Source organism: Pinus tabuliformis, chromosome 3_1 (genome assembly GCF_031772625.1).
Source record: "Pinus tabuliformis cultivar Carrire ecotype Pingquan chromosome 3_1, CPIR1, whole genome shotgun sequence".
NCBI classification, from domain to species: Eukaryota; Viridiplantae; Streptophyta; class Pinopsida; order Pinales; family Pinaceae; genus Pinus; species Pinus tabuliformis.
In genome coordinates this window covers 921,477,289-921,502,158 of record NC_142301.1, presented here as the reverse complement: position 1 = coordinate 921,502,158, position 24,870 = coordinate 921,477,289, and the positions used below count along the sequence as shown (strand labels likewise).

The 24,870-nt window shown below is 41.3% G+C and overlaps 1 protein-coding gene across 4 annotated transcripts in view; it reads right to left on the bottom strand.

The window, feature by feature from the left end:
• The window catches only part of LOC149190752 (kinesin-like protein KIN-7C, mitochondrial), a 397,121-nt gene that overhangs the window by 185,826 nt on the left and 186,425 nt on the right, over positions 1-24,870 (bottom strand). For all 4 annotated transcript variants that reach the window (XR_016256019.1, XM_089412258.1, XM_089412256.1 and 1 more), the window contains one exon: positions 5,335-5,413. Coding sequence is in view for 3 of the 4 variants with exons in the window: in XM_089412258.1 (XP_089268384.1) it covers positions 5,335-5,413 (79 nt within the window). In the remaining variant the exon portion in view is untranslated. The remainder of the gene's footprint in view (positions 1-5,334; positions 5,414-24,870) is intronic.

The following is a 24,870-nucleotide window of genomic DNA, read 5'->3' as shown; positions in this document are numbered from 1 at the left end:
CGATATTTTAAGATTATTATGACAAAACTAAATTTAAAATTATATATATATATATATATTGAAATTTTTATAAATTTTAAATTTTAAATTAATTAATCAAAATTGAGAAAAAAATATATTTTAAAATTCCAATATTAATATAAGTCAAAACTAAATGAAAAATAATAAACAATATAATTTACATGGGATCCGTTTCCACCGATATAATCCGGGATCTTTTGCGGCGTGTAGGTGATGAAGGCATTGAGCACAGACACGACATATGCCCCAGTAGTGTGGAAAACAACGCTTGAGATCCCGAGCTTGGCAGCAGAGCTGTGAACCCATCCTGTACCTCCATGGCTTATAACTTCCTTTTATCCTTTGTTCGTTTGGATGGAGATGGGTCCACTTTGTTTTTTCTAACAATTCACGTATATGTATATATTTTTAATTCGTGTAGCCATATTATTATTCCAGCCAAACTGTGGTTGATTCAAAGTGAATGAGTAGGTTTTTTTGAAGCACAAGAATAAAAACAACATCACCTATTCTGTCAAGTATTTTCTTTATCATTATTTTTACAAAGAGACATTTTATCTAAACTACATTAAAAATTAAAATAGTTAAACATTAAATTAAAAATGATATGAGTTTTAGTATTTTTAAAATTATTAAAGATTACATTAAAAGTTAAAGATTTGAAACGAACTTTGTCGATAAAATGTGGAACGTGGGGAAAAGTTACACTCTGAGATGACGCCAATTATACACTCACAGAAAAGTTACACAGGATCCGTTTCCATATTTCAGGATTCGGTTCCAGGTTTCAAGATTTGTTTCCACGCAACATAGATACGCCACCTGCTCGTTCTTGGACGTATTTAGGCAGATCCAGAACTGGATCAGATCCGTGGATTCGTGGATCTTGGACCCTAGAGGGTCGGATCCAGTAACATAGCTCCTTCAAAATCTGGGATAACTCTTCTAACTGAGGCAATTGTCTTAACATGATCCTCTCCCTCTTACTGGGAGAACCTTCTTGCTTCCATGTTGTCATTTGGTGCATGCTACTTCTCTAATGCATACTTCAAACTGCTCTCTTCTTTCTGCATTCACATTCTTCCATAATTCAGAAAAGTCCTTGTGCTTTGCTACGTTCTTCCATTTCTTTCTTCTTGTTGCCAAAGTCTAGGCAGCCCTTGCCATTGACCTACAATCCTCACTAGGAGGCCATGAAAGAACAAATACAATTAAGCAAAGTGTATATAGACAAGAGACTATTCAAAGATAAAGACAACAACAGCAGTAGTAATCAAAGAGGAGGGTTTATAGAATACTTATCTTTTGAGAAAAGTCAACTCCCTCTTAATCTATGGACTTCTTGTATTTAACTTCATCTACCTTGTCCTCAGCATTAGCATGATGTCATATCCTTCTTGCAAATGCTAGGGCTTCCTCTTTCATAGTGGAAACTATCATTCCTAGGGTACAAACCCTAGACCTATCTTGTTCAAACCCTCGTAACACATTGATTGTGGCTTTATAAGCCTTTTCTCAACTTGCTAGGGTTTTTGTAAACCCTAGACTCTCAAACTGCAAGTGCCCAAATGCCAAGACCCTATATTCTTTACATAATTAATTAGTCAATAGTTAACCTTGACTTCATCAAGCCAAGCAACCTGGCTTCTTAGAATCATTGTATTTCATCACGGTAGATCTTCAATATTGAAGCCCTTGTGGTATTAATACTTTAGAAGATTAGATCCCTTTATTCCAACGTCCTTGGCTTGTTAACACTAGATCTCACACGTCAGACTTCAGATTGTATTGCATCTTTGGATTTCTTTTCCAAATCAATCAAAAAGGTCTCTGTCAAAAAAAGGGTCATCCTTCAAAGAGGTCCTGCAACAAGTTCAAGAAACGTCCTCCAAGACTTTGCCCTGCTGTTAATGAATTAGCCTTGCCGAGAAAGAGGAACACGACCTTTTATACAATGCATTTTACAAACCCTCTTTGTAATACATCAGATATCAACAATATTTTTCAATGGAGCATAAGATTGTTAGCTCACACTTCAGTTTCTTATCTTGCTTTGATAAAGTGATTCCTCATACTGATAGACTTTAGATTTTGAAAGTCCATTATTGATCTCTGGCATGTCAGATTTTGTAACTGTTGCCCTTTACTTGTTATCAACTTCAATACCATCAAATATTTCTGCAAACTGCTTTATCAGGTTGTCTTCTTTGCAATGTATATTTCAACTAGGTCTCATCTCTTAGTATTTGCGGACTTCTGAGGTGAAGATCTTCAGTGGTTTGAGGTATCCTTTTTCTTAGTCTCTATGTATCAGTACGAATCAGTGAAACAAGACTCTTTAATCTCCTTCGTGACTGTAATAATCCTTCAGAGAATCTTGGTTCTAAAGTATATAGTCATATTTTATATCAGAATTGTTCCTTTTTGCAATCAAGGATACAATAGTATTTTGACCTATTGTGTCATGGTTCTTTTTCAATTTTACAACTTCCTTGCTAGAGACACACTTTGTTACTAAGCAATGAACAGAGCTTATACACAACAGGGAAAATCTTTTGATAAATGACTTCTGTTTAAGAGCAGCTCCATGTATTCGGTCTGAGATTTTCTTCATTATGACACCTTTCAGATTAGAAAAATGGTTAACCCTTAAATGATGATCTATGTAGTGAAGGCTTCTTCAGATTATTGCACCATCATTGAGTAGTCTTGGACTTACACCATTGGAATGGACTTAGATCATGCTCTTATGCCACAGAGACATGCCATTCATACTTTCACTCTTCTTGAAAGCTCTGATTTTCTCCTAAGAGAGATTGATCTTAGACAATGAATTCAGGGTTTTAAGATTTCATAACTTCGACCTTCTTACAACAGAGAAGCTAGGGCACATTTTTGGCTTCCATAAAGACAAACCCTCATACCTGTAGCTTCCACAAAGACAAACTCTCATACCTGTAGCTTCCACAAAGACAGGATTTCGGATCTGTAGTTTTCATAAAGACAGAACTTCATACCACAAAGAGGTAATCTCGGCCTTCCACAAAGAGACAGATGTTTCGGACTTCTTTCTTTCCACAAAGAGATAATTCAGACTCCTTGTCTCAATCTTCTCTTTAATTCCTAGTTCTGATACCATGTTGAAATTCGAGTGAAAGCTAGAATTTCTACTCATGATAATTACTTGTGACTGATATATATGTTTCCTTTTAGCATTTACTTTATTCAGTTATGTCATCAAGAAATTATACATTCAAAAGCATAACGAATGTAGAGATCATAGTGCACAAGAGACAAAAGACACCAGAGATTAGGCCAGTGGCCAGGGCAAAACCCACAAGGGGAAAACCCAGTAATCCATTCCTTGTAGAATCTTAGTCAACAAGAGAAATCCAAGTCATAGACAAACTGACCAGTGTAGAAGCAAGTCACCCAATTGCCAAGTCAACCCTCCCTTGAGCAACAATAGTCCACATGAATTTTGTTATAGGTTTATCCATAAGTCTGCCACAGAAATGTAATGCCATAGCTCGTACATCATAGAGAACTAGATAACTCGTATGCCATAGAAATATAGTGCCACACAACTCGGATGCCACAGAATAATGGTGCCACAGATAACTCGGATGCCACTAAATAACTTGTAATTCTACCTCAGGAAATTTGTACTTCTTCCTCGGAAAATTCATACTACTGCCTCAGGAAAATCGTACTTCTGCCTCAGAGAAGATCATGCTTAGTCTGTCTTTTGATGAAGACAAATTGGACCTATTTATAGTTGTTTGTCCATACCAAGGGACACGTCCCTTGAGCAGGTCGACTTGATCCTTGGAGAGCCAACTTGGTCAACTTGGAGACAAAAAAATAAATTCAAAATTCTTTTTTTAAATGTCCGAATGAGACATGATAAAATAACTGTCTTTTGACTCAAACGAATTCTTTTCACTCTAGCATGAACAATATGTTTAAATACAAACATCAAAGACAAATTATACATTATGAAGACCAACCATAGTTACAATTCAACACCCCCCTTGTTAGTTGGCCCTATTTGAATCACCTCCAAAAGACAATTCAACATTATTTTTCTGCTTTGAGTCAATAGTAGAGATTGACTCCATGCACCATTTTTCTGTATTACAAACTCAATCTGAGCTTCATCTATTTAAATAGGTTGTCCTTGGGTAACAAACAAGGACTCTTTCCTTGGGAGATATTGAGAGAACTCCCACTATGGCCTGGGAACTGGTTCAAAGGCCTAGAGTGGCCCAAAAAGGTTCATCCCGCACACTATGCCCTAGCATGTGGCCGCTTTGTGGGGGATAGGGGACAATAGGTACCTTATAACCAAATAATCAATAAGGTTCAAATACTTGATATGTTTTTCGATGATTACAATGAGGCAAAAACGAAAACATATAAGATTGGGACTTAGATTCCCCCAAACCTATCAAAACATGGGACCAAAAAGCCCACCTAGTAGGCACCCACAAAGGGTGAGTCATAAATGACATCAAGTACCATAAGGACCATGAGTCAAGATCAACCAACACATCTCCAACGACTTGTCTATCTCATGATATATATTAGTTTTGTATCTCACTTTCAAATTGAATAACTCCAATTACGTCTTCCTCTCCCTCTGCAGCTCTATGTAAAAGTGTGTGTGGGAAAACACATATTTTTATAGAAACTAAGCATTTATAGTAAAATGAAAGGACTTGATAAATTTAAACTTCTATCCAATGCATTGCAACTTGCTTGGTTAGTATCGACATTTTTCTCTCAAAGTACTAATACACCAACAAATATGGAGACAACCAAAAATACAGAAATTGAGGACTTGAAATTTTTGAGTATTACATCAGTTTAGTAAGTAATCCATATTTTTCATAAGAATTGGTGGGTGCTTAATTAAGATATCTCAAGAGATTTTTCGCAATTACATAACAGTGCCTTCAATGATCAAACAATAGACCTGGTGATGATGCATCACAGTCCAAACAACATAGCAAGAAGGATATATAGGACTAGATAAATTTGTGAAGAATCATATAGCAAGAGTCAGCTAAGTGTAAAAATTCATACTAATCCATTTACAGAACATTAAAAATAACATATAACGACCATAAAAGAAGGAAACCAAATCATAAAGGACAAGTAATAAGATGAAATGATAATTGACCATGAATATTGATTGCAAACACTATTCAAGCAGATAAATGTCTCCCAATAATTTGAAAAAGAACAATATCATAAAATGGAATGACATTGCAAGTACTGTTTTTGTTTGTTCATAATTAAATCAAATACCTTCTCCTGCAGCAATCAATGAAAGCGCATGTGCAGGAGATAAAACAACTTCCTCTTTAATGCCTTCAACATACGTACCCTGCAAGAATTGAATCGATATCTATCATCAAGATATGCACTCAATCCTGTGTTTCTTGAAAGAATGCAATATTTTAGAATTTAACCTATATAAGTCCTATTGGAACTAATTGTACATATTATATTAGACAAACAGAAAAATATCTTCTTCACCAAATTTCAGAAGATATGCATATAACTTAATAAATGACAAACATATTGTACTAATTCAAAATTCTGTGATTACTCTATATGAAGACTAAAACCCATCTCTCTCCTCTTTTCTTATCAATATTTATTCCTTATACTCTATAGTAGATCCCCAAAGTAGTGCTCCCATGCGCAAGTGACTATGAGGCCTCCCCAACACACTGATACCAACTGTAAATTCTTCTTGACTCAATAGGATAGTTTTCAGTTTCAATAAGTTTTGTCACTGTTTAATGTTCATTTACTGTTCATCCATAAATGTTTATAAATCTGAAACTATTAATGAAAACACATTGAATCATTCACTTCAAATACAGAGCAGAAACTAGGAAAGCAAACAAATTAATTGACGCATTTTTGGGCAACATCCCTGGAAAAATCCCAAAGGGAAAACCAGTAGAAAGAGTAAATCTTTATTATGAATTCACAGAAAAAGATGAGTTTACAGCAGTCATTTCCAGCATTAAATAATATGTACTTATATCAAAAACCATGCCCAAACACCACCTTGAAAATGGTGCCAAACTCCTCGAAATCTATGCTTGATTTCCTGTATGGCCTGTACAGTCTGAAACAGAAGCAATAAATTCCTCAGTTTGTGTGCCCAGTTTTCTGTACTAGTTGTACAGTTCTGTCCCGCAAAATCTGAGCAAATCATGCTGTGATTTCTTTGCGTGTTTTATGTACTAGATGTACAGTTCTGTGCCTTGAAATCTGTGCAAAGAGTGCCTAGATTTCTGTGCAGATTAACAGTTATACATCCTGCAATAAATGCTATAACTTTTCTTGGTTTGTGTGCCACCAAATGCCCTTGGTCAATGCATCCTCTTGCAGCACCTTCTCTCCTCTTTCTTCAACTCTTCTCCTCTCTCTTTCTCTTTAAAAATGAATTGAAATAATTATGGTGTCTTTCCCTAGAATCTCCTTTTATGTCTCATCATTATGAATTTACCATAAACCTAGATCTAACGGCTCGGATTAAATCATAAACCAATCAGATCTACGGTTGTGACATAATCTCATTATCACAACTTAAATCACTCAAGTCACTTTATGCATTAATAATGCACAAAAGTCACTTTAACTTTAAAACTTATAAAGTTAATGCTCTAAGGATTACTTTGGGACATTCTCCTACATGCTAGTCTAGTGTTGATAATATCGCCGATAAATATCGGCGATATCGGCGATAGTCGGAAATATCATGATATTTTCGGCAAGCCGAAATATCACTGAGAAAATATCGTGATATTTCCTTGCCTGAAAATATCGTGATATTTCGGCAAAATATCGCACTACGACCTTAAAAGTCACCGGGCAGGCTGGGCCGCGGCAAGAAAAGCAATTTTTGTCATTTCATTTTCTCATTTTGGTTTCTGAGTCTTGGAGAAGGAAGGGGAAGAGCTTTGTGGTCGTTGTCAAGGAGGGATTGAGGATCAAACAGCCATTATCACCACCAACAAAGAATTTTTTGTGGATCAAAGATTGAAGAACAGTGAGACAAACTTCATTTCTTCCATTAACAGGTATGTTTTTAAAAACCCTTATGTTAATGATTTTTTCATAGATTTAGGGTTATGTGTGCTTGCCTATTTGCCTACCAACATTTTGTTTTGTTTTGTTTTTTTTTTTTTTTTTTTTTTTGCTATGATTTTCATGCCCATGAGCCAATGCAAGGGTTTTCTCCATATTTGGACAGCAAGCTTCATTTTTTTTTAACTTTCTTATGCACCCTCTTATTGTCATTTTTCATTCACATTGCAAATAATGTAGTAAAAAAATATTTTTTTAAATGAGGTGGTTATTACTTTATTTTGTGTATGGGTGTTTATTTTTAATGCCAATATTTTGTTTTTCAGTGCCCTAGTGTAATTCCCTTTCGAAATTAAATTGTTACAGGTTTATCTATTCTACAATTTTGACAATTTTGGAGGCCATGGGACCCATGTGATTTTTGGAAAAGACTTATGAAGGAAAACGGGGCCAAAATGTTTTGTTGACATGGCATGGGGGCCACCCACATGAAGAAATATGCACCACCTTGGAGGGAATTTTGAATGACTAAGGAGGGAAAGTCGAATTGCTAGTTGGAGGGGGACCGCATGGGAAAAGAGGCCCACAAATGATAAATAGAGGAGGCTCAGCCTCATTTGGGAATCTTTTGACATATTGAACTCAATCTCAGTTGCTCGGGCTGCTTAGCCGGGTTAGTGTGTTGTTTAGCACACGAGTGTCTCTCCGAATAGAGATCTCAAAGACTCAACCCTTGCTTCGGTGGACTTCGAGTGCCAGCCCTAGAAGGGAGTTCTTCTTCATCTCAATTCGTAGCAACAGCAGGGAGACGAGTTACAGCAGCTGTAAGTCGAATACCAACAGCAGTGGGAGTAACAACAGCACAGGGATTCAGCAGTCACAGCGTGAGGCACTCCAGGAAGTTGGGGAGATAAGAGCATCCTTCATCATTTTGAGGAGTATAGAGGGCAGCTACAAACAAGAGGGTTATCCTACACACAACTCTCATTTCATCACATGCAAGGACTGCATCATCTCCTCCATGATTGTGCAGTCATTGGAGTGAGACTCTTTGGGGCAGCACCATCTGGGGGAGTTTGGAGCTGGGAGGCTAGGAGATCATTTGGAGGGCCATTTGAGGAGGATTGCTGGAGTTGGGAGAGCAGAGATTGACAAGATAAGTCACAACAACAGAATTCGAAATTGGAGGGCCAAGCTGTGAAGGGTCAATATTTGAAGGTTGGAACCAAGGGAAACCCTTTCAAGGTTTTTCTGGGTTTTGGGCAAAGATCACACTCCTAATTTTATAGAATTTTTTGGGCAGATCTAAGGGGTCAAAGAGAGGTCCCAACTCAGCCAACAGCTAGAGGAGCTAAGGGGAATTTGGCCCAAAATTCCGAGGTCAACATTTGGCCCATTCCTTCGTGGGTTATTCTGGGTATTTGGTGGAGAGGCTAGGGTTAATTTCCCATAATTTTCAGAGCACCGGAGGGTGGGTGTCCAGTAGCATCTTTGCAGAAGATAGCATAGTTTCACAAGGGCAGCACAAGGCATCATTGCAACAGTTATTTGTGCCATCTGGGCTTGATATATTACCACCTGGGCTTGATCACGCTTGCCATTGAGGCAAGCCCAGATGCACCACTTCCACATTATTGTACTTTTCTCCCAGATTATAATAAAATGGCTCAGTTGTTGGTTATTCCTGAAATTTTTAAGGGTGCGCACTGAATGTTTCAATTTTATGGTGTTGTTTTTATTGTTTGCTTTGCATAACACTATTTTTCCTAGTTTGGAACACTACAGTGGTATCAGAGCATGATCTTGGCCCAACTGTGGGAAACTAGCTGTTGGAGATCAGATGCACAGCAAACATAAAAACATATACACAACTATAAAAATTATGCACAGGCAACACAGGAATTAACGTGGTTCACCCAACCAATCTGGGCTACATCCACACAACTAAGGCATCGGCAATATCATTAATCAAAAAACAGGAGATTACATAAACCAAACTCTCACACACCTCTCCCAGCTATCCGTATGACTACCTATTTTATAGCAAGGAGAATCTAACTGCCTCTCACATCAAATTTAGGATGCATTAATTTTCTCCCAACAACCTGGAGCTAATCCAGCAACAGATTTCTATTGTTGTCACACACTGGGATTTTTGCCTATTTCGTCTAAAACAGAAAAATCTCAACAATCTCCACCTTGACAACAATTAGCCTGATGCCCTGTTTGTTTATTATTTTTATTTGTTCTGCAAGCCAAGAGAAGCCAAACACCAACGTAGCTTCTCTAACAAAACTGGTTTCGTGAACATGTCTGCACAGTTTTTCTTTGTATGCACCTTTTCAAGAGAAACTCCTCTTTCAGTGATAACCTGTCTTACAAAATGGTACTTAATTGGAATATGCTTTATTTACTATGATAGGCCGGATTCTTAGCCAAATGTATTGCACTTTGACTGTCACAAAGTAACCTGATGTTGTCCTGTAACCTACCAAACTCACCAAGCAAACCTTTCAACCAAACCGCCTCTTTGCAAGCATGCGAAGCAGCAATGTATTCTGCTTCAGTAGTGAATAAAGCAACAATGTTTTGTAGCTTTGACATCCAGCTAATAGCTCCACCTGCAAGAGTAAAGACATACCCTGAAGTTGACCTTCTCTTATCCAAATCACCTGCAAAATCAGAATCAACATATCCGCAAACAGATTCACTACTCTTATTGTATGTAATACAATAACTACTTGTGCCTCTCATATACCGAAGCACCCATTTTACTGCTGACCAGTGCTCTTTACCAGGATTTGCCATGTACCTGCTGACAACCCCAACTGCATGTGAAATATTTGGTCGCGTACACACCATCGCATACATCAAACATCCTACTACATTGGCATATGGAATTCGAGACATATAATCCTTTTCTTCATCTGTATTAGGACATAAACTGGAAGAAAGCTTGAAATGGGAAGCTAAGGGGACTGACACAGGCTTCACATTATTCATACCAAACCTCAAAAGTATTTTCTCAACATACTTCTGTTGTGATAGCCACAGCTTACCATTGCCCCTGTCTCTGAAAATTTCCATGCCCAAAATCTGTCTTGCTGCTCCTAGATCTTTCATATCAAACGTCCTTGCCATCTGAGTCTTCAACCTGTTGATTTCTTCAATGCTTTTGCTTGCTAAAAGCATATCATCAACATACAACACTAAGATAATGAACATGCCATGATTTAACTGCTTAAAGTAAACACAATGATCATATTCACTTCTTACATATTTCTGACTCAACATGAAAGAATCAAACTTCTTATACCACTACCGAGGCGACTGCTTCAGGCCATATAATGACTTCTTGAGCCTGCAGACAAATTTCTCATTGCGATGCTGAACAAACCCTTCCGGTTGTTCCATATATATTTCCTCATCTAAGTCTCCATGTAGAAATGCAGTTTTAACATCTAACTGCTGCAACTCTAAATCAAGCAAAGCCACTAATGCTAACACAATTCTAATTGAAACAATTTTAACCACTGGTGAAAAAATCTCATGAAAGTCAATACCGGCTTTCTGAGAAAACCCTTTTGCAACCAGCGGTGCTTTGTACCTGTCTTCCATATCATTCACACCCCGTTTCAGCTTGAAAACCCATTTACACCCCACAGTTTTCCTGCCTTTCGGAAGCTCAACCAGATCCCATGTACCATTCTTACTTAAGGCCATCATTTCGTCCTTCATGGCTGCTTTCCACTTGTCACTATTTGAACCTTCTACAGCTTCCTGATAACACAAAGGTTCATCATCATTAGCGGTTAAAGCAACTGAAGTAACATGATCATCATACCTTCTCGGAGGGCGTTTGATCCTTGTAGACCTCCTTAAGAATGTTTCTGGTGCTTCCACAATTGGCTGTCTATCATCTGTAGGAACTTCTTTATGATCGCCATCTGAGACCTATTCATGACCTCCATCTGAACCCTGTTCATAATCTGATTCTGAAACCTGTTCATGACTAGAATCTGAACTATGGTCGTTATGACTATCATTAGAAATGCTGTCAAACTGAATGTGCTAGAAATCAAATACATCATCCTGTTTCAATCTACTATCTACATCTAACTATACAAGAGAGGATTCATTAAACTTTACATCTTCGTTGATGATGATTTTGCGGGTAGTAGGGTCCCACAATCTATATCCCTTTGTTCCATCACCATACCCAACAAAGATATACCTTTTAGACTTTGGATCTAATTTAGTTCGCTGATGTTTAGGCACTAGAGCATATGCTTCACAACCAAACACTCTGAGTTTAGAATAGTCACAAGGGTGTCCTTTCCATACCTCTTGCGGAACCTTGCAGCCTATCGCCGTTGATGGAGATCGGTTTATCACATAACAAGCTGTTGCCACTGCTTCCGTCCACAACTCCTTTTGCAACCCGGCGTTACTCAGCGTACACCTTGCTCTCTCTAGAAGAGTTCTGTTCATGCGTTCAGCAACTCCATTCTGCTGAGGAGTATAAACCGTGGTCTTATGTCTCTCGATCCCTGCATCCTTGCAATAGCTGTCAAACTCCTTGGAGGAAAACTCACCACCATTGTCAGTTCTTAAACATTTTATAGTTCTACCAGCGTTGTTTTCTACCAATGCTCTAAATTGCTTGAAAACTGTAAAAACATCAGACTTCCTTTTCAACATGTAGACCCACACTTTTCTAGAAAAGTCATCAATAAACGATACAAAATATGACGAGCCACCATATGACGCTGTAGGGGCTGGACCCCAAACATCTGAATGGATATAATCAAGTATGCCTTTACTAGTATGTTTGCCTATTTTAAACTTTTGCTTACTTTGTTTACCAAACAGACAATGTTTACAGAAATCTAACTTTCCAGATCTTAGATTAGGAAGTAACTTGCGGTCAGCCAAAATTTTCAACCCTCGTTCGCTCATATGGCCCAACCTTTGATGCCATAGGCGAATGGAACTACTGTCCTGTTCAGACACCGACACATGATCTGACCCAGTTCTACCTTCTAATTGAAAAAGATTTCCTACCTTCTTAGCCTTCATCACTAGTAAAATACCTTTATAGATTTTCATAACTCCACCTTGAATTACAGTTTTATATCCATTCGTATCCAGTGCTCCTAATGAAATTAGATTTTTTCTTAGATTTGGTACATGTCTCACATCAGTTAACAATTTGGTTGTGCCATCAAACATTTGCAGTTGTATACTTCCTATCCCAACAATACTGCAAGTGACATCATTACCCATGTACACGACTCCATCATCAACTGATCTATATGTCTTAAACCAATCTTTATGAATACACATGTGGTTAGATGCCCCGGAATCTAACAACCAATGTTGATCATGTTTTGAAACATTAACAGACAATACCTCATCACTCATACCTGAACCAGATACGGAACCTGTATCTGTGGTGTTGGCTTCCTTCTTTTCTGTCGAAGAGCCTTCTTTAGCACCCTGCTTTCGCTTCCAGCAATCCTTTTTCAGATGTCCTGCCTTGCCACAATGCTAGCACTTCACCTTTGTCTTCTTTCCTTTGGACTTTGAACGAGAATCGCTATGCTTTCCCCCGGAGTGTCTCTCTCTTGAGCGACCTCTGGCCATCATTACCTCTGACGTAGAGGTGTCTGCATTCGACCTCTTCCTCGTCTCCTCAGACAACAAGGCTCCAACAACATCGTCAAACTCAAGAATGTCTGCTGTACTAAAGCTTATGGAAGTAACAAAGTGATCCCAGGATTCGGGCAATGAACACAATAGAGTTATTGCCTTATCCTCTGAATCAAATTTCACATCTAGACTGTCTAATTGCACCAGTAAGGTATTAAAAACATTCAGGTGATCAGTGATCGAGGTATCTTCTTTCATCCGCAAACCGTAAAGCTGCCGCTTCAAGAGAATCCGGTTTGTCAAGGATTTTGTCATATATAGCTTCTCCAACTTCGTCCACAAACCAGCTGCAGTCTTCTCTAACACGATGTTAAATAAAACATCATTAGCCAAACACAACCGAATTCCGCTCAAGGCTCTTCCATCCAATTCATTCCACTCATCATCTGTCATGGGGGAAGGCAGTTTGGACCTGCCCAACAATGCCTTTGCCACGCCCTGCTGTACCAGCAGATCATGCATTTTTACCTTCCAGATCTCGAAATTATTTTTGCCATTAAACTTCTCGATTTCGAACCGGGCACTTTGAGTTTTCGCCATTTGTATCAACAAAAAACACAATAATCTCCAATTTCAATTTAACAAAAAACAAAATTGAATGTCAATAAATGCCTATGCCTCAGATTATCTTCGCCTTTAAAAAAAAAAACAACCCCCTGTGCTTTCAAGCTCAGATTTCAATGTAAAAGTCAAATGGCGCTTGCTGATCAGCACCTGAACCGCGCCTTTTAAAAAACGCTTTAAGTGACGACAAATTGGCGCGAGAATCCCACTCATATGCGCGCCAATCGGCTCATTAGCGCATTGGCGCACTTAATTAAATAAGATTCGCGCTAATTCATTCGTTGGCGCACTTAATTAAATTTGTTGGCGCGACTGTTATTAATAAAACTCGCGCCAATCCGCAGCCCACCATATAGACATTTAAAACACAGCGCATCTATCCACGCAGTTTTAAAACATAACTACGCCGTTTTTTTTTTTAAAATATGTCCACGCCGTTTTGAAATATATCAACGCAGGTGTCCAATATCTATCCACGCTGTTTTTAAAATATATATAACATAACCAAGCATTTTTTAATGTAATTCCATCTCCATGCAAGTGTTATAATTCAACGCCAAGCAGGTTTCAAATATATATCCACGCCGTTTTATAGCATATCCATTCCACGCAGCAATCTATATTTCACAACTTACTTTACCTCCACCAGATCGGTTTAATCCACCACGCACCAGCACCACCAGATCGGTTCTCAAATCCACGCAACAGTCTTTTAATCCACCACGCACCAGCACCACCAGATCGGTTCTCAAATCCACGCAGCAGTCTTTTAATCCACCACGCACCAGCACCAGATCGGCTTTAATGTAGCCAGCGCTCCACGATGAACTCAATGGAAGCCTCGCTCCACCGTTCAGGATGGCTCTCTACGCACGCAGAGACACCACGCAGCGCCTCCAGGCAGCACCTCCAGGCAGCACCTCCAGGCAGCAAAGAAATGACCTCTACGCTCAGCAGGCACCAAGCACGTAATACACAGCTCCACGCTTTTGCGCTCCACCTTCAACACGCTCCACCTCCAACTGCTCTGATACCAATTGTTGGAGATCAGATGCACAGCAAACATAAAAACATATACACAGCTATAAAAATTATGCACAGGCAACACAGGAATTAACGTGGTTCACCCAACCAATCTGGGCTACGTCCACACAACTAAGGCATCGGCAATATTATTAATCAAAAAACAGGAGATTACATAAACCAAACTCTCACACACCTCTCCCAGCTATCTGTATGACTACCTATTTTATAGCAAGGAGAATCTAACTGCCTCTCATATCAAATTTAGGATGCATTAATTTTCTCCCAACAACCTGGAGCAAATCTAGCAACAGATTTCTATTGTTGTCACACCTGGGATTTTTGCCTATTTCGTCTAAAACAGAAAAATCTCAACACTAGCCAGAAAATCATGGAAGCTTTGGGTATGAGTGCACAGTGACGGGTGAAACCGGAGACAAACCCATGGCTCAAGGGAAATCTAGTATGCAAAAATTCTGGGTAGAATTTGTTGGGACGATAAGAGGTTGGCCCAGTTGAGGAGGGTGATAGACCAAACACATCCTCACCCTTACAATAGAGACGTTAAAGGTGAGCAGGTCGTGGGGGTGCAGCCATCTACATCATGTGGGGAAAGTCGACCTGATCAGGCCACCAGATCTCCTGAAAAGGAACAAGCAGGACAGAGACAGTTAGAGGGTGAGACCAGGGGGCGCTTTCGTTGGTGGAGACCTGGTTTAGATACCAAGAGCCAGAGGAGGAGGTTGAGCATGATGCTGAGAGCCCACAGGATGGTGAGGGACACATCGATATACCAGATGTGGTGTAGGAGTCACCTTTATTAGAGACCTCTTTGATAGCCCCAGTTGACACCTTGGTGGAGAGGATAGAGCCTACACACATAGAGCCATCTATTGAGGGGGTGCCACCCATGGACGAGATGCCAACAGTTGTTGAGGTATTTGGAACCGTGACCAAGTTTACAGGTGATAGATGCCCACGACAATTCCATCAATTTCAGGTTGACCTTCTAGCATTAAAAAGGAAGGTCGCATTAGTGCGAGAGGCTATTCTGCAGCAGAACGAGGAGTTGGAGGGCATGAGAGCAGTTTGTGCTGAGTCCATGGCCAAATTGACTCACGTTGGGGAGCGGTTGGATTCCCTACTGGTGCAGCTAGAGTGCATGTTGGAGCGTGAGAGCAGCCCTCTCCGAGCATACATAGATGGGGTTGGCAGTATTGTTAGGTTATCTTGCCCCATTGGACAGAGAGAGAGAGAGCTACCCAGTCAAATTTCATGTATGTTGGGGTTGTTCTATGTGCGGGCGTTTGTGCATTCGATCCCTCTCTTGAGGTTGGATGGCAAGAGATTCTGAGTTGGTACCTGGTGGAGTGGGTTATGGAGATGGTAGTGGACCCAGGTGGAGCTCAACAGGCGTTTCTAGGCACTGGAGACGCTAGAAGCCCCGACTGGCATTGGGATCCGGGAGGGACCACCTATCATTTCCCAGGTATACCAGTTGACTACGACCTAGAGGGTACAGTTGACCTAGCAGTTGAGCATGCACCTCCGCTTGGGGACTTTCGGTCAACACCAGTGGCCAACCAGTTTATGGACAGGCTTCTTGGGTTGACTTGGTACGACATTTGTACACAGGATCATGGGGTGATCAACACACTTTGACAGGAGTTTGTCGAAGGAGGTGGCATTGGTAGGCCACCAGATGGCGCCTTGTATGGAGTTGGGGATTCTCCACTTTTGAGTGGGGCATAGAGGATGCAGAGGAGTAGCGTAAGGGTAGCATCATTGCTAACACCTAGGGAGATTCACTTCTTGGGTCCCTTAGGGAGGACTTGGAGGGGAGGTCCCCTCATCAGAGAGCATGGTGATGCGACAGTGGAGGTGATGATATGGGTTGGATGCGGGCCAACGCATATGGACACAACTTTAGGCCATCTCATTCAGGGATGGGTAGGAGCATCTAGCGTGGAGTAGTGGTCTGTAGATGGGCATGGAGACGGATGGGTGTGTGCCGTAGTATGTTGGACTGCGCTGTGGAGTGGGAGTGCCTCACATTGCATTGAGTACATATGGGGAGTGACAGGTATAGTGACACAGGCGGGACACAGGACGGTACAGGATGGCATAGTCATAGCCAAGGGTATCCAGTGGTGTACACGGGTAGGTCGCGGTGTACAATGACATGTCCAAGAGTACTGGGATGATCGGTGGTATGCAGGGGCGTATAATGCTGCACAACAAGGTCTTGGAGTGTTGCCTCTAGGGAGAACCATGGACAGAGACACCGAGCATACCTTTGGGTGTAGTTCACCCAAGATCAATGAGGACACAGATGAGCGATACTTGAGGGTATCCACGGGGACTCCTATGCCTGACCCTCTTCTACATCCCTCACGGACGCAGTCAATTTTGTTGTTGACCTTTTGCACTCTGGGCATGAGCAGCGGGGGACGAGGAGCTCGCCAGAGATCTTTGGGTGACACTCAGCACACTAGGGGGAAGACTTCTCAGCAGTGGCATTGGGTTAGTGCATCAGTTGGCAGCCACAGGTTGGGGGATGAGGTGATCATCTGCAGGGGTGGCATATCATTCATCACCGAGCCTACGTCTAGGGAGCTAGTCACGAGGGAGACATGTGTCACTCTTTTCTCAAGGCATGTCAGGACCATGCATGAGTAGAGGATATCGGGTATGACTGAGGTACTTTCCCAATATGTTCGAGCTCCAGACATTATATTGGCACATTATCGAGAGGGCGGATGGCAGACCCAAGGGAGATGGTTGGAAGGGACAGGAGGGATCCACATACCCTGAATCGATTATGAGTATCAGATACCCATCTATTGGTTGCATTCAGGGGGTAGCTATTTGCCACACGTGGCTTCTAGCAATCATCGGTACTACATAATGGTAGGTACGGGACATATTAGCATGCATCAGATTATCCCACAAGATATGGAGCCTATATATTGATCACATGTAGGGACTAGAGATGAGGCATGGATGGATTCTTGTAGTTGTCAAAGCTATGTTACAGTAGGTCCAACTAGGGGATGTAGGGATTCAGTTGATTGATAGATCACTCTATCTCGTGATGGTCGAAGTCATGACAGAGAGTGGTCTAGTTCACTCTGGGGTTGGTACATGGGGGAACACAGTGGCCTTCATCAGATGGCGAGGCAGGCTTTCTTTGTGGCTGCACAGGTTCGGAGTTAGGTTTAGATGGGTAGACTTTGGCATCATGGAGATGTTTGGGCAAGATGTGTCTTGCCTCTATCAGTATTCCACCATCGAGTTCCAAGAGAGGATACCATCTACGCACTATGGGGAGTATGACATAGTCAGAGTAGCACAGCATCAGCATGGTGGCACCACTCTGGGACTAGCAGGGAACTGGGGCATCACAACTCTTCACGGCTCAATGACCTTTAGAGATGCACTGGCTACTACAATGGGAGATCATACAGATCTTCCATTGGGCTTTGGCGAGTCACTGATGAAAAAGGGGACTTCTCGTACTTGCACTGGGAAGGACAGTGAGTGGAGCGACAGGGGCTTCATGTTGGATAGGATGGCTTGGGATCCTAGTACTGAAGGATTCTTTCATATCAGGGCAGTGCAGAGGTCAGGGACGATTCAGTGGCACATCTGGGACCCTGGCACATTTTGTAGTGACTGGGGGCAGCAGCAGTTAGAGAGAATGCTTGCTCAGGCATTCCTTGAAGACAAACGACTATTGGTGTATTGGAGAAACTTGCTGAATGAGGATGCCACCTGAGCAAGTGAACACATACGTGAGCTTCCAGTGTTGAAGTTGCTTGGGGACAAGCAACATTTGGGAGGGGAGGACTATAATGTCCCTTTCGAAATTAACTTGTTACAGGTTTATCTATTCTACAATTTTGACAATTTTGGAGGCCATGGGACCCATGTGATTTTTGGAAAAGACTTACGAAGGAAAAAGGGGCCGAAATGTTTGGTTGGCATGGCATGGGGGCCACCCAAATGAGGAAATACGCACCACCTTAGAGGGAAGTTAGAATGACTAAGGAGGGAACGTCGAATTGCTAGTTGGAGGGGCCCCACATGGGAAAAGAGGCCCACAAATTATAAATAGAGGAGGCTCAGCCTCATTTGGGTATCTTTTGACATATTGAACTCAATCTTAGTTGCTCAAGCTGCTTAGCCGGGTTACTGTGTTGTTTAGCACACGAGTGTCTCTGAGCGGAGATCTCAAAGACTCAACCCTTGCTTCGATGGACTTCGAGTGCCAGCCCTAGAAGGGAGTTCTTTTTCATCTCAATTCGTAGTAGCAGCAGGAAAACGAGTTACAGCAGCTGTAAGTTGAGTACCAGCAACAGGGGGAATAACAACAGCGCAGGGATTGCACAGTCACAACATGAGGCACTCCGGGAAGTTGGGGAGACGAGCATCCTTCATCATTTTGAGGAGTATAGAGGGCAGCTACAAACAAGACGACCATCCTACACGCAAATCTCATTTCATCACACGTAGGACCGCGTCATCTCCTCCATCACTTCACAGTCATTGGAGTGAGACTCTTTGGGGCAGCACCATCTGGGGGAGTTTGGAGCTGGGAGGCTGGGAGATCATTTGGAGGGCCATTTTAGGAGGATTGTTGGAGTTGGGAGAGCAGAGATTGACAGGATCAGTCATAGCAACAGAATTCCAAATTGGAGGGCCAAGCTATAAAGGGTCAATTTTTGAAGGTTGGAACCAAGCATAGTTTTAAAAACCGGCCACAAAAACCGGTAACCGGTCTAACCGGCCAGTTGGAGGCCTGGCCGGTCCGAACCGGCCTAAAAAACCCGGTTTCATACCTCATGTGCCCAAAATCTGGCCCTAACCGGTCAAAACCGGCCGGTTTAGGGCGGAACCGGCCGGTTTGTAGCAAACCGGCCGGTTTATGGACAGCCCGCCGATTAATGAAAAAAGCGCAGCGGTTTTGTGGTTTAGGGGTGGTTTAGGGGTTTTGGGGGGGAGGGAAAGGTATTTTCCCTCCAAAAACACCCTCACACTTGCTATAAGAGACCCCTCTCACTCTCATTTGTCTCACACAACTGATTTGGAGTGTTTGTGAGTGTTTGTGAGTTTGTTTGTGAGCTTGGAGAGTGTGGAGTTTTTGCTGAAGTAGTCATCTTGGAGTTGGAGTTGGAGCTATTTTGGAGATAGTGTGTAGCTGTCAGTGGAGTTGCCATCTTCAAGAGGAGGCTAAGGGAGCTAGTTTGCATTTCCAGGTAAGGATTTGCACTTGATAATTCCTCATTTGAGTCTGCTGTCCATGAATTTTTTTTTAATGTGTTATACTTATAAACTTCTCACTTCTATGATCTATCATGTATGCTATAAACTCTCTAGCTCTATGCTATCAAATTTTGTAGCTTGAGCCTTGCATGTGCATTTGTTTTTCTACATTTATCTTTGGTTTTCCATTTTGCTTAGCTGCAATTTTTTTTTAAATGGCAGATTTCTTTGCAAATTGTTATTATTTCAAGCAAACATGGCTCCAAAAGGAAAGGACAGTGCATGGGTTCATTGTGATGTAATTGATGGAAAAATGATATGCAAATTATGCCATAAATCTATTGGAGGTGGGGGTATTCTTAGGTTGAAACAACACTTGGCTGGGGTAAGAGGCCAAGTAAAGCCATGTGATGCACCAAAAGAACTGTTAGGTCCTATTAGGGCAGAATACATTGCCAAGCTTGAAAAATTTTATGAGGATAAGGCTAGGGAGAAGGCCATCCAAGATGAAATTGCAAGGAAGAGGGAATTAATAGAAGCCATGAATCTTATGAAAGAGAGTGGGTATGATGATTATGAGATTCAAGACTCCACTTCTATCCCTTCCACCAATGACCCCTTTCACTATGTTCATCCTTCTATTGGAGTTGGCCAACCATCAAAAGGAACAAAGAGAGCAAACATCCAAAGTTATTTCTCATCTTCTGCCAACATTGCCTCTTCTAAATCTAATCCCACTTCCTCCCAGCCAAGTTCTCAACCCACTTTGGATCAACATTGGAAAAAACAATGCAAAGAAACTTCTCACCAATACATTGCTAGATGGTGGTATGATTCAGATATCCCATTTAATGCTGCTCGCTCACCTTATAACCAAGCTATGTGGGACTCTGTTATAGCTGTAGGAAAGGGCTTCAAAGGCCCTAGTATGCATGACTTGAGGGGAGCTCTTTTGCAAAAAGAGATATCTTCCATTGATGAGTATTTGGTTGAGTTTAAAGAGTCATGGCTCAAAACAGGTTGTTCTATTATGTCAGATGGATGGACCGATGGAAAGAACCGCACTATCATTAATTTCCTTGTTTCTTGCCCTCAAGGAACCATGTTTTTGAAATCAGTTGATGCATCTGATAGGGTAAAGGATGCAAGCCTTCTATTTGAGATTTTGGATAACATTATTCAGGAAGTTGGGGAGCAGCATGTTGTGCAGGTCATCACTGATAATGCCTCAAACTATGTTCTTGCTGGAAAGATGCTTGAGGCCAAATATAAGACCATATTTTGGACTCCATGTGTTGCACATTGCATAGACCTCATGCTTGAGGATATAGGCAAGGTGGAGTGGGTAAAAAACACTGTAGAGCATGCCAAGTGCATTACAAAATACATTTACAACCACTCATGGGTATTGAGCCTAATGAGGAAACACACTGGAGGCAAAGAGCTTGTTAGGCCTGCAATTACGAGATTTGCAACTCACTTCCTCACGTTGCAATGTCTCAATGGTCAACATAAAAACTTGCAGAAAATGTTTTCCTCTGAAGAATGGTCTGAATCTCGGTGGGCTCGTAGACCAGATGGAAAAGACACCAAAAAGAAAGTGTTAGACACTTATTTTTGGAAAAGGTCTGTAGAGCTTGTGAAAATTACCGAGCCCCTTGTTAAGGTGTTAAGGTTGGTGGATGGGGAAAGATTGGCCATACATTTATGAAGCTATGGATCAGGCAAAGGAGCAGATACGGGCAGCTTACAAGGACATGTTAGCTAAATATGGCCATATATGGGAGATCATTGATAACAGATGGAACAATCAACTCCATCGTCCTATACATGCAGCCGGGTATTTTTTGAACCCAAGGTATCACTATAAAAATCGGCTAGGAGATCAGCATGATGGGGAGGTCAGAGCTGGATTGATTGATTGCTTGGAGCGCATGGTCCCTAACCATGTAGACCAGTTGGAAATACATAGACAGCTTACTATTTTCAATATGGCAAGTGGTACTTTTGGCAAAAACTTGGCAAAGATGGCAAGAGATGTGGACCAACCAGGTAAGCAATTCCAATTTCCATTTTGTTTTTCATTTCAAGTTAAAATTGTTTACGTTCTTTACAATTCAAATTATAAACTAAGTTACTAATTATTGTCTTTTTCTTTGCAGCACATTGGTGGGAGTCATTTGGTGGCCAGTGTCCTCAATTGCAAAGGTTTGCAATTAGAGTCCTCAGTCAAACTTGCAGTGCTTCAGGTTGTGAGCGCAATTGGTCTGTTTTTGAGCGCATACACACGAAGAAGAGAAACCGTTTGGAACAAAAACGGTTAAATGATCTTGTTTTTGTGCAATACAACCTTCGACTGAGGAGGAACCAAATGATGAGCAAATCACCTGATCTAGATCCCATTGTGTTGGACGATATTGATCCAACATCAGAATGGGTGGAAGAGACTGAAGATCCTGTGTTTGAGACTGATTTTGATATCGACATGGCTTTAGCGGGGGATGAGGCAGATTATGTGGCGGCATCAGAACCAGGATCAGTAGCGGCATCAAGGAAAGGCAAGGAACCAATGGAAGGCACTAGTCGTGCAGGTCGACAAACTCGTGCTTCCATTAGGTCCACTTCTATTGTCATTGGTGGCATTGATACTGATGTTGCAGATCAGGCTGAGGCATCCTCAGACTTTTAACCAGATGATGTCTATGTAGCTCCTGATGATGATCCTGTGTCTAGTAGTGGTGATGGACTTGATGATTGATCATGTGTACACTGTAGACTTGTAGTAGGCCAATGGCCTCATAGCTTGCAGCATTGTTTTTGGACTTTATAGGCCATTTAGAGCCTCATTTCTTATGTATTTTGCTATTTTGTCGATGATATGTATTGCACTCGGTGTCATTTTGATATATTCACCTTTGCATGGTATATAAATGAGCAAACTTTGCATATTTTGTCTCTATTGGCTTGGAATCATGGTTTTACATCTTAAAAATAGTTTTGTTTCATTAAAAATTAATTATTTAATGTATTTTTTAAAAACCGGTTCGTTTAGACCAAACCAGTCCCGGTTAGACCGGTTCCGGTCGGTAAACCGGTTCATTAGGTGGACCGGTCCGGTCACCGGTTCCGGTTTTAAAAACACTGGAACCAAGGGAAACCATTTCTGGGTTTTTCTGGGTTTTGGGCAAGGATCACACTCCTAATTTTATAGAATTTTCTGGGCAGATCTAAGGGGTCAAACAGGGGTCCCAACTCAGCCAACAGCTAGAGGAGCTAAGGGGAATTTGGGCCAAAATTTCGAGGTCAACATTTGGCCAATTCCTTCGTGGGTTATTCTGGGTATTTGGTGGAGAGGTCGGGGTTAATTTCTTGTAATTTTCTGAGCACCAGAGGTGGGGTTTCCAGTAGCATCTTTGCAGCAGACAACACAATTTCACAAGGGCAGCACAGGGCATCATTGCAGCAGTTATTTGTGCCATCTGGGCTTGACATATTACCACCTGGGCTTGATCACGCTTGCCATTGAGGCAAGCCCAGGTGCACCACTTCCACATTATTGTACTTTTCTCCCAGATTATAATAAAATGGCTCAGTTGTTGGTTATTCTTGGACTTATATGGGTGTGCACTGAATGTCACTGCAAATATGCCAAAAGCCTTGGACCCCTTTTGGGAGTATGGGGAGCCTGATGGTGTGACAAATTGGGATTATCTATCATGCAAATTGTGTGGGACCAAGATGACAAGAGGGGTTACGCGATTGAAATACCATCTGGCTAGACTCCCTAAACATGATGTTGGGCTTTGTAAGGTTTCTAGTGTGAAGCTTATACAAAAAGCTCTTGAAGCAATTGATGAAAAAGACAAAAAGAAGGAAGAGACAGAAAGAAACAAGGTTGAATGTGCAGGTAGATCTTTCGGGATATTTTCTTCTGATTTTGAGGTTGAGGGTAGTGGGAGGGGCTCCACAACATCACCTAGTAGTGCTAATGTTACTGGGAGTGGGAGGTCATCATGTTTTGTTCCACGAACAGGACAATGAGCACAACCTTCCATAAAATCAGTTGTTAAAAAAAGGAGAAGCAAGAAGCAGAGTTAAGAGGAGATGTCTTTTCTGGAGTGACTTACCTCTCAACATCACCAAAACCAATCCATTTTGGCAGCCAATGTGTGATGTTAATTGTTGTTTTGGGCCCAGGGTACAAAAGTGCTACATATGAGGGGTTGCGGGTGCCAATCTTCAAGCAGAAAAAGTTAAAACAAGACATCAACTCTAGATTGGCGGAGTTGAAACAGACATGGGAAGTGTCTGGATGCACAATGATGTGTGATCATTGCACAGATAAGAAGGGTTGGACACTTCTAAATTTCTTGGTTCAGTGTCCTAAAGGTACCATGTTTAAATCAATGGATGAATTAACACATATAAAAGATGCAACAATGATATGTGAGTCGTTAGATGGGTTCATCCGGGAGATTGGTGTGCAGAATGTGGTAAAAGTCATAACAGATAATGCTGCTAATTATGTTTTTGTCGGTAGGATGCTTATGGAGAGGCACCACACATTATTCTGGACTCCATGTGCAGCACATTGTATCGATTTGCTGCTTGAGGATATGGGGAAACTCTCCTTCATCAAGGAGGTGATTGATATGGCTAGGAGTGTCCCCAAGTTTATATATAACCATGCTTTTGTTCTTAGCCTCATGAGGAGATACACTAGAAACAAGGAGTTGCGTCATCCTGCAATCACACGTTTTGCCACCAACTTTATTACTCTTCAATTTTTGCTTTGATGCCAATTTGACTTGAAGCAAATGTTTGTTTCTAATGAGTGGCGTGATTGTAGATACAACAGGAGACAGGGCGGGAGAGCCATTGCAAAAATGGTGTACATTGACACATTTTGGCAGGGAGTAAAAGAAGTGTGCTCAGTTAGTGAACCTATAGTAAAGGTTTTGAGATTGGTAGATGGGGACAAGCCTACAATGGCTTATTTGTATGAGGCCATGGGTAGGGCCAAGGAGGCCATTCATTCTTATGATGCAAACAAGGGTTCTGCTCGACTTGATAGACATATGATGTTATGGGATGTGATTGATAGTCGGTGGACAGGGATGCTTCATCAACCCATTCATGCAACAACACTCTTGCTCAACCCCACATTTTCAT